The sequence below is a fragment of the Sinocyclocheilus rhinocerous genome, unplaced genomic scaffold (assembly GCF_001515625.1).
Source record: "Sinocyclocheilus rhinocerous isolate Xijiao unplaced genomic scaffold, SAMN03320098_v1.1 scaffold919, whole genome shotgun sequence".
Lineage (NCBI taxonomy): Eukaryota > Metazoa > Chordata > Actinopteri > Cypriniformes > Cyprinidae > Sinocyclocheilus > Sinocyclocheilus rhinocerous.
In genome coordinates this window covers 1,696,460-1,710,680 of record NW_015637585.1, presented here as the reverse complement: position 1 = coordinate 1,710,680, position 14,221 = coordinate 1,696,460, and the positions used below count along the sequence as shown (strand labels likewise).

General features: G+C 37.7%; 1 protein-coding gene across 1 annotated transcript in view; it reads right to left on the bottom strand.

The window, feature by feature from the left end:
- The window catches only part of LOC107749168 (PAS domain-containing serine/threonine-protein kinase-like), a 17,636-nt gene extending 3,581 nt beyond the window's left edge, over nt 1-14,055 (bottom strand). Inside the window, exons 1-16 of the mRNA XM_016564274.1 lie at nt 13,799-14,055; nt 13,484-13,662; nt 12,283-12,500; nt 11,934-12,101; nt 11,614-11,751; nt 10,987-11,118; nt 10,618-10,798; nt 10,113-10,297; nt 9,601-9,712; nt 9,407-9,508; nt 8,828-9,002; nt 5,477-6,420; nt 3,594-3,769; nt 3,116-3,271; nt 2,757-2,882; nt 1,258-1,392 (exon numbers count right to left, since the gene is read on the bottom strand). Of these exons, the coding sequence (XP_016419760.1) occupies nt 1,258-1,392; nt 2,757-2,882; nt 3,116-3,271; nt 3,594-3,769; nt 5,477-6,420; nt 8,828-9,002; nt 9,407-9,508; nt 9,601-9,712; nt 10,113-10,297; nt 10,618-10,798; nt 10,987-11,118; nt 11,614-11,751; nt 11,934-12,101; nt 12,283-12,500; nt 13,484-13,652 (3,117 nt within the window). The 5' untranslated portion in view covers nt 13,653-13,662; nt 13,799-14,055. The remainder of the gene's footprint in view (nt 1-1,257; nt 1,393-2,756; nt 2,883-3,115; nt 3,272-3,593; nt 3,770-5,476; nt 6,421-8,827; nt 9,003-9,406; nt 9,509-9,600; nt 9,713-10,112; nt 10,298-10,617; nt 10,799-10,986; nt 11,119-11,613; nt 11,752-11,933; nt 12,102-12,282; nt 12,501-13,483; nt 13,663-13,798) is intronic.
- Between the last annotated feature and the right edge of the window lie 166 nt (nt 14,056-14,221).

Sequence of the window (14,221 nt, the reverse complement as noted above, 5' to 3'; positions counted from 1 at the left end):
ACAGACAGACAGATATATAGACAGACAGACATATATACAGACAGACAGATATATAGACAGACAGACAGACAGATATATAGACAGATAGACAGACAGATATATAGACAGACAGACATATAGACAGACAGATATATAGACAGACAGACAGATAGATAGATAGATGGATATATAGACAGATGTACTGGTAAATAAGACAAAAACACTGAGGAAGATCTTCATTTTTTGCTCCAATTAAGACCCTTTTAATGCCTTCATTTGTGGAAGGGAGAATTGAGACACTTTAAGACCCACAAAAACCCTGAATAAAGCCAAATTAGTCATGTGTCTCCAGTCAGTCTTCATGGCTGTGATGAAGCAGAGCTGCAAACCTGTAGATATCTGGCATGGAGGGCTGAGTCGGGCCTGCAAGGTTTCCTCCACACTGCAAAACGGGTTTTCACTGAAGAGTAAGGTGTATAAGAGCACTCCTAGAGACCACATCTCCAGCTCTGGACCCTCATACCTACATGCATATAAATTTTTTTTAAAAAGTCTCATATTTAACCTGTATATGCAAGTATAATGCTTTCTTGCATTCACCTACAAAGGCTTAAAGTCAACATAAAAATCGCATTTCACAACCTTTTTAATTGTGATGTTGCATTTTTCTAAGTTAAACTGGGTATTCAAACCTATTTCAATATCCAAACAGGATTTATGAAACCTAAATGTAATAAAAAAACAAATGTTAAGTCACTACATTTTTATTGAGGGAAAATAAAGAAAGACCTGCTCTGATGAATTGTGCACATGAATGTTCAAGGGCTTCGTGGTGATCTCAGTCATACTGTAGTTAATGTGTTGCTAGACATGAATATATAACCTTTATGTTACCCTTCTCAGACCCTTAACCACTTGATCCTATACTGTATTCTGCCCTTATCAATCTCAGACGCACAGATGGAACGGAGACGGGCTGTGTGATGTTTCAGGTTTCCCTGATTTCCCTGAAGCACCTCTGGAGAGCAGTACTCCAGAGTGCCACAGAAGGTGTAGAAGAGCTCCAGCAGGGCCAGCAGGGCAGCAGAGCCAAAGTCGATCAGCCGGATGTGGAATTTAGAGTTTATGATGATATTTTCATCCTTTATGTCCCTGTGGAGCACTCTTTTGCCACGCAGGTAACTCACTGCGGCTACCAACTAAGTACAGAAATATATACATCAGAAAAAAAGTGATCCAATTACAACATCTCAACAGTTCTCACAGCCTGTTTCTCACCTGTCTGAAGATGTAGCTTGCTAGAGGCTCATCCAGTCTCGGCTGCATGTCGATAAACTCAAACAGGTCTAGCCCATCCCCATGTTTCTCCATGACCATTTGGAAGAATCGCTCATTCTCAAACACCTCCAGCACCTGCAGCAAAAAAGTAATACACTAATAAACACCAATAGTGAACATACTATAACTAGTATTTTGACAATGCCATATTATAACTATAAATTTATTATTTAAATATTTGGGGTCAGTTTTTTTTTTTATGTTTTTGAAAATTCTCTTAGGCTTACCAAGGCTGCTTTGATTAAGCTATTTGATCAAAATATAGTAAAAACAGTAATATTGTGAAATATTATTACAATTTAAAAATTACCATTTTCTGATTTAATATTTGAATATGTAATTTATTCCTGTGATGGCAAAGCTGAATTTTCAGCAGCCATTACTCCACCTGATCACATGATCATTCAGAAATCATTCTAATATGCATATTTAAAGTCCCCCAATTATGGGCTATGAAAGGTTCATATTTTGGTTTCGGGAGTCCACAACAACAGGCTGACATGCATGCAAGGTCAAAAAACACTTTCATTGTCTTATAATATGCATTTATTTTTACCTTACTTGCTCAACGACTCCCAAATGATTCGCTCAAAGACTCATTATTCCAAACCCCTCCTTTGCGTGACTCTAATCTGCAGTGATTTGACCGATTGGTCGATTTCATTTTCATTTCATCAAGCCTGTAATGCCTGATAAAGCAGCGTTTGTGAACGCAGTGCTGCTTTGTGTACAGCCGTTACCGGGGAACAGCTATTTTACCGCTCCAAAAGCGGCATCTAGTGGCAAAGAATGAATTTGCATTTTCATTCATACCAATTCCCAAGTGGGCGGGCAATATGCTAATGTTTCATGTTGACCTCAACATGAAACAGCTTGGGATTCGTTTTAAAAGCGACTCGTTTCAATGATTCAGAGTCGACTCTTTCTTTTGAGAGACAATAACTTTACACACGGTGCACTTTCAGATTTAAAACTTTGCAGGATGTTTTCATTCACTTACAGCTGTGATACACGCTGCATGAAAGGTAATTTTCAAAAATCCATAATAGGGGCACTTTAATAAAACTGTGATTTTCCAGGATTCATTTATTTGAAATAGAAACATTGTGTAACATTATATATCTCATTGTCTTCAATTTAATGCATCCTTGCTGAATAAAATTCAACTTTTCAAAAACAAAAGTCTTACTGACTCCAAACATTTGCATTGTAGTGTATTTTTACATGAGATAAATAGTACAGTAAAATTGTAGCTTAAAATGAGGTGCAAGCCAAGGTTTTAAAGCATGTGAACAGATTGAAATTGACATTCAACAAAAACATTTGCATATAGGGAACCTAATGGCCAAATTTTTTTTAAGAGGCTATGTTGCATCATTTAATTTGGCAACAAATATTCTAAATATTTAATATGAACTCAAACAGTTCTCTCAATGTACCTTCACAATATTGGGATGTTGCAGGCGAACCAGTATGGCCACTTCTTGACTGACCCGGCCCAGGTCAGGATCATCCACCCAGCATTCACTCACCACTGCACTTTTCCTAATAAACTTCACAACCACCTGAAATTGAAGTGAGAGATAATAAATTCAACATCTCTTCACCAGCTCATATAATTGTCCATAAAAGACTGAATACACCCTACAGCAATGATACTGACTCAGTGTGTAAACATCCTCTCTTAAGAACCCTGACCAAGGTTTGAACTGACGTCATCGTTATCAAGTTATTATCTTGCAACCGGATGAATATGAGTGTATGAACAGCAGTGAGTGCAGAAAAGAGTGTCACTGACTTCCTGTTCATCTATCCTTCTTGCAGCGAGCCAGACAAAGCCAAAGGCTCCCTTTCCAATAGAGCGCAGCGGACGATAGTCTTCTTCAAAGTAACCCTCACATGCTCCGGACTGCTCCAAGTCCACAGAGGAGTGCAAGGCATCTGAACGAACTGCCTAAATGATGAAGAAAGAAAGGTTGCTGCTTTCTCTTAAATGCAGCTATGAAAGTTCAGTCCACTTTGTAAGTATGATTTACTTTCTTCTGAGGAGCTCATTAGAAAATATTTTGAACAATTTCGGTAACCAAACAACTTCAGTTCCTATGGATTTCCTTTGCATTTTTGTCCATACAGTGGAAATCAATAGGGACCAGAAACTGTTTGGTTTGATTCTTCAAAATATCTTATTTTGTGTTCCACACAAGAATGAAATGCATACATGTTTGGAATAACATTTCTGGGTGGACTCTCACTTTAAAAGCATTTAGGCAGATCACCTCAGCGAGACTGCAGGCAAAGGCCTCCTGTTCTGGGGCTCCGGTCCTCACTGTGGGAGACATTGTGCTCTGTGGCGCCTCCTGGTGGTGGAGCAGGAGATGACTCCCACTCAGCCACAGACAGACCAGAGAGCTGCCGCTGGACAGGGACACCCAGCGCACATCACACTGCACCTCTACACAGAGTGAGGAAGAGACGCTGAAAATGACTACTTTATCAGTTCACTTCATGCACTGAAACATCATAAATGTACAGTAGAAAAGATGGATGGTGCTTTTGAGACCTGGCATACAGAAAGAGTACACAGTTTGAACAGGAAAAATGAAGTACAGTAAGAGATAACGTACAGTCATTATCACAAAATAAACGCAGACAAGGGTCTTGGATCACCCTGAAGGGGTTTATTTTGTGATAATGACTACAATATCACGCTTATTACATGGCTACTTGCCAAATAAATACATGGATATAAAATGTTGATTTGGAGTTTAAATTATTTGATCTCACTGGTGGATTACTTTACAGGGATAGTTCACCCAAAATTAACATTCTCTCTTTTAATCACAGTCATGTTGCTGCTAAACTTTCTTCTATGGAACATAAAAATATATATATATTTTGCAAAATATCACTGTACATTTAATGGAATTCAATGGACTCATATGCTGTTTGGTTCCCAAATATTTTCAAAATTTCTCCTGTTGGGTTTAAGCAAGTCATAAGGTTTGGTAAAATTATTAAACATTTTTTCATTTTTGGGTGAACTGTCCCTTTAAAGCTTCCACTGGTAAAAATTAACCACTACAAAGTAGAAATCAATGAGCCTTGCAACAAAATGAACAATGCCACAATATTAAAATAATAATAATGTACAGTGCCATTCAAAAGTTTGGGATCAGTAAGAAGTCTCCTATGCTCATCAAGGCCACATTTATTTGACCAAAAATACAGAAAAAAAACTCTAATTTTGTGGAATATTACTGCAATTTAAAATAAGCGTTTTCTTTTTGAATATACTTTAAAATATAATTTATTCCTGTGAAGCAAAGCTGAATTTTCAACATCATTACTCCAGTCTTCAGTGTCACGTGATCCTTCAGAAATCATTCTAATATGCTGATTTATAATCAATGTTGGAAAAGCTGCTTAATATTTTTTGGGACATGTGAAACTTTTTCAGGATTCTTTGATAAATAAAAAGTTAAAAAGAACAGTGTTTATTCAAAATAGAAATTCTGTGTTACAACCCACTAATATTCAAAAGTTTGGGGTCAGTAAATTTTTTTTTATTTTAAGAAATTAATACTTTTATTCACTAAGAGTGCGTTAAATGGATAAGAAGTAATAGTAAACACTTGTATTGTTAGAAAATATTTCTATTTTGAATAAATGTTGTTCTTTTTAACTTTTTATTCATCAAAGAAAACAACACAACAGTTTCAACACTGATAATAAATAAGCATATTAGAATGATTTCTGAAGGATCATGTGACACTAAAGACTGGAATAATGGCTGATGAAAATTCAGCGCTGCGTCACAAAAATAAATGATATTTTAAAGTATATTAAAATAGGAAACCATTATTAGAAATTGCAATAATATTTCACAATATTACAGCTTTTTTTCTGTATTTTTGATCAAATAAATACAACCTTGATAAAAATAAGAGACTCCATTAAAAATCTTACTGATCCCAAACGTTTGAATGGCAGTGTATATATTATTACTCTGCTATCCAGTATATTTTTCTATGGACTTGTTTCCTCTATTTTAAAGGTCTTTACAATATTAACCATCCCTTATATAATCTGATACAATATTGTCATTATTGGTCCCTAGTATAATTATAACAGGTAAACTAGAGGGACACAGTTGACATACCAATTGGTGATCCGTCTCTGTTGTAGCAGGTCACATGAATCCTGCCCTCTGGAATGGAAGAGTTCGCCTTCACCTTCTTAGGAGTGGAGGTGGCAGGAGAGTCGCCTGGCAACAGAATTCCACCCTTCCGGAGATCCAGAACACGGCTGACAGCATGTTCCGAAAAGGAATTCCACTGTTCCCGGAGTTTGGTTACATGATTTTTTGGCAGTTGCTCTAGAGTTTTCTGCTGAGGGCTTGTTTGTTGTTTTTGTTCTTGCGGTGATGGGGCAGGTTTTTGCGTTGTCTCTTGCTCTGGGCAGATTTGAGCTTCTGCTTCAGGGTCGGATTCCACAACGAAGGGTGAAGGGGTACGCAGGAGCTCAGCGGTGTCACATGAGGTAAGCGAATGGTTAAGATCTGCAGAGACTTCTGGGATCTCAACACTGTCATTCAAGTGCATCTCTGACATGGCATGAACAATGACATCTCCATTAGAATTCAAATCCAGAAAGGTGCTGCCCAATTCCGCTAGCTGACGTCCCTGATGAGACTCCTCTAACTTTTCAGGACCAGAGCCGCCCACAAGCCGCTCACAGAACCCAGACGATAACCCACTGCCCAGGGAAATCACCTCAAAGCTGGAATCCTGAAGCTGAGCTTTCGCTGAACACTGGCAGGCCTTTGTGGGAGGTTTTAGATGTGGCACAGAGTCACAGGACTTTACTGGAGCTTCTTTACTGTCGGAGTTCGGGGCCTTGGAGGCATCTCGCCTAGCAAAGATCTGCTCTGATGGGCCACAATGAGGAGAGACAGTAGTGGAGAGGCAGGTTTTGTGGACTTCCTGGGACTCCACCAGAGCAAAGGTCTGTAGCAGAGCAGTGGTGGAGTTGGCAGAGTCAGACTCAGACACTCGAGCAGTCACATCCACAAACTTCTCACTAAGCTCTGTAGTGTCATCCAATCTGAGAACAACAGAGAGAATGATGATATCTGAGAATAATGAATGACAATCTGCACTTGTCATCCGTTTTCTTTTTTCTGTAACATCTATATTGCCAAGGCAACATTTCTCATTTCAATTTAGTTGATGTACTAAAACAAATACAACTAACAAAATTTAACATAGAAATAAAAAAAAATGAAAACTAAAAAAAATTACAAAATCACAACAAAACTACTAATTAATACAATTTTAACCAAAATTGAAACGAAAAGGGAAAATACATAAAAATAAAAACGAATTGAAAATATTAATAAAAACTATAATAGTCTCGATCTCAATGATACTAAAACAACACTGCTAAAATGTGCTTTTTATGAATAGGCAAGGCAAGTTCATTTATATAGCACATTTCATACACAATGGTAATTCAAAGTGCTTTAACATAAAAGAAAGTAAAATAATCATAAAAAAAAAATCATCACAACAATAGAAATATAATAGAAAGACATATTTTTGGGTTAAGTGAAAAAAAAAAAAAAAAAAAAAAAAATCACACAAAAACATGCCAATTAATCTGCAATAATTAAGTTGCAAAATATATTCAATATATTTTATTATTTAAAGGGGACCTGTTATGCAAAAATCCCTTTTATAAGGTGTTTGAACACAGTTGTGTGGCCGCAGTGTCGAAACAACCAGCTTCTAACGGTAAAAATTCTCCCACTCATTTTTTTATAATCCCACTAAATCAGAAACAGTCTCTCAGAACAAGTGATTCCAGATTTCTCCCTAGGTACACGTTGTCAAAAGGAAAAAGTCCCACCCATTTGTGACGCTCTCTGCCCTATTAGCATAAACACAGCCCTGAGTGAGAAGCAGCAGTCCTCCATTACTGTTTTCCTGGTGTAGCTGCTGGAGATACACAATATCAGGCCATATATATGTATTTATATATTAGGCTATTATATAGTATTAAATTGGATTATATAGTGGTTCAACGCATTATATTGTGGTTTTTTTTTTGTCACAGATCGGACTATTTTTTCAGATAAGCAAGAAAAAAAAATATTTAAAGCACAGAGAATGACAATGCCATGAAGGGTTTTTGACATAGGCTAATTTTATGTGTATGTATGCGCTTGGTATTTCCGCTCTGTCTGAAACACATCTCTATGCTTGTGCGCGCTTTGATTGCGTGCGAGAACAGCGCGCGAGTAACGAATTGAGCTCTTTCGTTTCTTCTTCTTGTGGTTTCAAATTGCTTGTACGTGTAAATTGGCCAATTTATCTGCGAATCACGTGCGTGCCGAACGGTAGGGTCTCATCCGTACGTATTACTGATCAACTGCGATCCGTTTAACTCCTACTACGTGACAGATCAGCGCAATCTTTCATTTACTTAGCCTATTTAACATGAAATTGTCAAATTTCTACTCCATATCAATCGCATATAATGAAAATACAGAATAATTAGAACAATCTTTAACAAATAAATACCAGTGTCATATCTAGCTATACACATTTTTCCCAGAACGTTCTTGCGACCCAGTAGCAATTCTTCCATGGCCCGGTAGTGGGTCGCGACCCGGTGGTTGGGGACCTCTGCCCTATATGTTTAGGAATCAATACTTACGTTTGGTGCGCGAACGTCAGCTCCAGACAAAGCAAGGACCACGCATTTGTTTTCCAAATTGCCTTTCTGAAAGAGCTTCTTGGGACTCTGTAAGGCTAATGCTGCTAAAGCTACCATTGTCTCGGTCTGTTTTCACTGATGCTGCCTTCAATTGCTTCCAGAACAATCGTAAATAGGAATGTGGTAGTTAAAAATTGCATATGAAAGCACTGTGAAGTCGACCGCTTGAATTTGTCAAGTTCATAATCACAAGTGGGACTTATAAAGTTTCTGATAGCACGCTAAAGCACAATAAAACCAGCTGTCATTATTTTTTGTCGCGCCGTGCTTCTTTATTATGCACATTTATTATGCACAGTACAATCAGATGACTGACTTATAAACAGAGTATGTTTTCTGTAAAGATAACAGGCTTGTACTAATAGTGGAATGTTTATTTGCAAAGACCAGCATCAGTACTGCTGGTTCATGAGCTTTTGAAACTCTGCCCTCTTCTGAAAGGGGGCCGGGAGCACCAGCTCATTTGCATTTAAAGGGACAAACACAAAAACAGTGCATACCCTAAAAGTGGCAATTTTAACAAGCTATGAAAAATTATCTGTGGGGTATTTTGAGATAAAACTTCACATACACACTTTCGGGATAGAGACTACATCTTGTAAAAAGGGGCATAGTAGGTCACCTTAAAATAATATTTAAAAATTCTGACATGCTGAAATGCAATTTACTCTTAAACTATGCACATTAATAAAGAAAGAAAAAATAAATGAGAGGATTTAGTGGAGTATCTAACCCATTCAGTGGTGTGGAGGTGACAGCAAGTGAGGTCATGGTTGATAGGATGCTGTTCTCCTTCTCCAGTTTAGCGCTTGTCCCAGTGAAGATCCTCTTCCCTTTCCCAAGACCTGCTCTCCTACGCATGGCAAGATGCACCGTCACACTGTCACCAGCAAGCACTGTGTTTGGATCTGAACATATCATTAGATTAGCCATAAAATCAAGTTACGGCGTGAAAAAAAAAAAAAAAATGAAAAAGAAAAAGCTGTTGTTACACAAATAAATACAACAAAAAATTTTATAAAAAATTTAATAATTAAATGACAGCAATATAATATAATACAATTTAATATTATATAGCAGGGGTGGCGGACATCGGTCCTGGAGAACCGCAGCCCTGCAGAGTTTTGCTTCAACCCTAATCAAACACACCTGAACAAGATAATCAAGGTCTGAAGGGTTACTAGAAAGCTACAGGCAGGGGAGTTTTAATTAGGGTTGGAGCTGAACTCTGCAGGGCTGCGGCTCTCCAGGACCGAAGTTCGCCACCCCTGTTATATAGGCTAAGTGTGGAGCAATAAGAGAAGGAACTCACTACATGTCTCCTGTTGATCTTCCTTAGTTGTGAGCATGTCAGTAGAGAGGGTTAGAACATCAGCAGGGCGACAGCTAGCACTAGCCGAACATCTACAGGGGTCTGAGAAGTAGGCAGACAGGAAGTGAGGGGATGTTAGTGCAGCATCACAAGCTAAAGTGTGTATATCCTTAAAGCACGTCACTTCTCTGTACCTGTGCAGTTGTCAGAGGGGCTGGATGTATCATGTGGATGAGATGTAGGGTGGTCGCTTTGGTCCGCAGCACGAACCCGCTCATAAAACGCCGGTATTAGATATGTGACATTCTACACAGATGCACAGGCCTGCTGTTAGCATGTAAACTAGCTTGGAAACATTGCTTATGAGCTGGACTCAATGTTATCGTTAATATCGTTATCGTTGTTAATTGAAATTGAAAGATGAAAAACAACAAATATAAAAATTGAAATATTTTAAACTTAAAGAAAACAAAAGCACATGACAAAAGAACAAAAATTGTTTATTGAAATGAACACTAAAAAAAGCTAATTGAAAATATTCATAAAAATTATAACAGTACATAAATAATACTCATATAACACTGGTTGGACTAGATAAATCAAATTGGACCAACTAAAACTTTTCATTAAAAGAGTTACATTTTTCATTTGTAAAGAGTTATACAAACGTAACAAATCCCAACAGAATGTTTCATAGCATCTGTACCTTTCCAAGCAGCTGACTGCTGTTGTATCCGAGCAGCAGAGAGCTGAAGGGGTTGTTGAGACTGTGAATGGTGCCGTTGGGCTGAAGTGTCAGGAGGCAGCTACTGGGAGCAAACACACACACTGACCCAGAGTACAGCACATCTGCGCTGGGGGACAGGACACCACCCGCACCTGATTTACCCCCTGCAGGACAAGAGTGCACTGCAATGATCACACTGAAATCAATAGCAATTAAAATGTATTACATCTAATTTAATTAATCAGCAACTAAGCTAATTAGATTGGACAAATAAAAACAAGAAACTCAATGAAAACATAGATTTCCTTTATGTCAGAGCAAATGTTGGAAAGTCACTTTAACTAGTGGCTCTGGGCTATAAATAAATCCCCACAGATACAGAAACCTGCATATTTTTATTTTCAATGTCAGTGTGACTTCGGTCTGTTGAAGCAACTATCAGTTATAAAACTGCACGCTCTGCAGTGAAAGAGTGAGGACTGACCTGAAGGAGTTTGGTTGGTCTGTCGAGAGCTTGTGTGTGAACCATCAGAAGGTTCTGGATGTGCTGATCCTTTAATCTGCAGCGGTGATCTTCCACAGGACACAGCAGCCTGCAGACGGACACATGCTGGCACCACCAAACCAGACCTGGCCTGCACATGCAATCTCTGAACACGCAACACCTGAATCACAAAGGTAAAGAAACAAGCTATGTGAAGGTGTACAGTAGAATATTATATACATTTATCAATTGAAATAAAGCTGAAAAAAAAAATTACAAATTACAAAATAAAAATTGTAATTTGACCAACCAAAACTGCAAAAATGCCAACTGCTTGCTTAAAGAATTTTTTAGAGACGTTATTGTGACCTTGGGAGTCCTGCAATGGAAGGGGATCTGTAGTGACGGCATCAGAGACATGATTGACAGGCCAGTCATCTCCTCAGCAGTGTTGTAATCATAAAGATGGGCAAAAGTGGCATCACAACTAAGGATTCCGCCCTGAGGAAATAGGAGGAGGAGCTAAAACTTTTCTGGCCAACTGAGCAACAGCTTTACAAACTATTTTCTTTAAAGGTACACTACCGTTTAAAAGTTTGGGGTCAGTAAAAATTTTTTAAATGTTTTTGAAAAGGCTGCATTTATTTGATCAAAAATACAATAGAAATATTGGAAAATATTATTACAATTTAAAAGATCTGTTTTCTATTTAAATTTATTTTAAAATGTAATTTATTCTTGTGATGGAAAAGCTGATTTTTCAGCAGTCATTACTCCAGTCATCAGTGTCCTACATGATCCTTCAGAAATCATTCTAATATGCTGATCTTACTGACGCCAAACATTTAAAAATCAACAGTTAAATTCTGTTGATTTTTATAGTATAATATCAATACAAGCTTAATTAAATTAATCAAATTATGCTTACAAATGCTTAACTTTATACATAAGGTTAACCTTTCAGTGCACAATTAGCTGCAAGGGAATGAGTCTCACATTTTGAGCGAAAGTCACGTGTGCTGTGATTCTCTCCACTCGCTCCAGCAGGAGCTCTAAGATCTGCTGCCGCTGCTCTGGTATCCGAAGCCACACAGACACAGGAAACTCAGCTCCTGTCAAACTCACTGCGCTCACCTGTGGAGAGAATGATCCAGAGCCGTGCTTTAATTAATGATGCTCAAATCCAGCACAGGAAAGCAGAGATCAGAGCCATGGACAAAACATGTAGCTAAGAAGAAATTAAATATTCATGACTCATGAAACAATTTAGTGACAGCTAAGTGAATAGTTGTTTAATTAACCACAGTGTTTCATACCACTTTTGCAGAAATAGCAACTAGTTTTCCATCAGAATCCAGAGTCTCCTCCTTCAGGAGTTCCTCTAGCATCTGATTGGCTCTTAGGAGAGAAGTCAGCTTCTGGCAGATCAAATCACTGTATCCACACTCAAACAGCTTACAAGCATGTTCATTTGCATCCAAAACCTTGCAAAAGGAGATAACATCATTAAATAATAATAAATAATAATTGAAATAACTCAATAGTTCAAAGAATAGGTGTGCAGCTAAAAGTCCAGGCAAAGAATCCCTACTACCAAAATAACGCGTGTAATTTGGCCTTTGTTAAATTGGAAAAAGGGTTTTGATAAGAACAATCATCCGATACCTGTAATGTGGTGCAGTTAATGGACAGGGCAGCTTTATTAGGGTTGATGGTGAGAGCTGTGCCTCTCTTTTCTGGAGCGGTACACATGAGCTGTCTGAGCAGAGAGCTCTCCAACACTGGAGACCCATGAGCTGATGACGGAGACACGAGGTGGAAGCAATGCAGATCAGAGATCTGAAGATTCCTCATCGCCACTGATGAACCAACATGAGAATCACCTTTCGGAAAACAAATAGAGTAAAAATGAATATTCTGTAAATGTACTCCTCGCCATTCTTTACCAAAACAAGTTCAAAAGTTTTTTTAAAGAAATTATACATTTTTTTATTTAGAAAGTATGCGTTAATTTAATCAAACATGACAGTGAAGACATTTAATTTACAAAAAAAAAAAAAAATCAATTTGAGATAAATGCTGCTCTTTTGAGTTTTATATTCATCACATTAAATCTGGCAAACTGCTTTGTCTTTCTATTCAGGCATTTAATGTGGAGGTCAGAGGTGTGTAGTCACAAAGTTCAAATTCAAGTTATTGGGGAAAAAAAATTCTCGAGTGTAAATATATTGACATAAATAAATGTTAAAAAGTTTTTAAAAGTAAAAAAAAAAAAAAAAGCATTTACTTGAAGAACCCTGAAAAAAAGTACCAGTTTACACAAAGATCTTATAATATAGCAATTGTATAATAATAATTGTTTTCAATATATATTCAAACATAAAACTTTTTAATTGCAATAATATTTCACAATAATACTATTTAAAAATATGAATAATGCATACAAAAGTACAATAAAAATATATATATTTCAACCCCAAACTTTTGAACAGTAGTGTTTTTTTCCCCAAACAGTGAAAGTGAATGGTGACTGAGGCTGCATTTGGTCTTACATATTTTTGTCTTCAAAATAGTCATACATGTTTTGAACAAAATGAGGGTTAACAAAAGCAACCCAATCACCTGTTTTGGGCAAACTATTGCAGAAAACCATCTCCAACTCACTGCTGAATAACCAGATTTTCTATATTTTTTTCAAAACATTTGGCAACAACTTCTTAAGAGATCTCCCTTGTGGTACCATTTTTTTTGTCAACAACTACTGCTGTATGCTGCACTGTTGTAATTTTCATAAGCTTTATCGTTATTATTTTATATTATCATGTAATATTTGGTATCACTTCAGTGTGAAAGCGGTCTGGCCCACCTGATGATGCGTCCATGCGGTTGAGAGTGCAGTTGCGCGCGGAGGGGAAGGACTGGTTCATGCAGAAGGAGTCAGTCTTCATCACACTGCTGATACTGCAGTCATCATCAGCAGCAGCACAAACACTGTCGCCCCTGGGGCTGCTCCTCCGGCCCTGCATCAGCCACATCGCCGATGCGCTTTAAATCAAAGTGGACAGTCACAAATAAGATTCTAACCAACGCCGTTATTGTTTTCCAGACTAGCGAGAAAGCTTGCTCATATATATATCGCATAACAAACTAATACATCATGATTATAAGAAGCGCGACTCACCCAGCACACTGCTCGTTTCAACAACACACTTGCTGTGCTTTCAGTTTACTGCCTGCTGCCTTGGAGACAGAGAGAGGGATTGTTCCTTCTTTCCTTTTAGACGGCTAGATTGAATAATAAATAACGAAACAGACTCTTGCTTACAAACAAACAGGATTTTTCAGTTATCAATGACCATAAACAGTTTTGGTTCGAAGTATTTGCGTTAAGTATGTCACACGGCCTACTATGTTTGGCGCGTATGGAATCGAAATAAGTTGACGAGCGGGGAAGAGCCAATGAAAAAACGGAATTTTAAAATTGACTGGGAGTTAATCCAATAGAAAATCACAGTGGGCGGGGCTTAAGCATTAAGGGAGGGGTGTAGTCTCTATGGAGAAATAAGGTAATGTTTATGTTACTCAGTATTTTAGCTGTCTCATG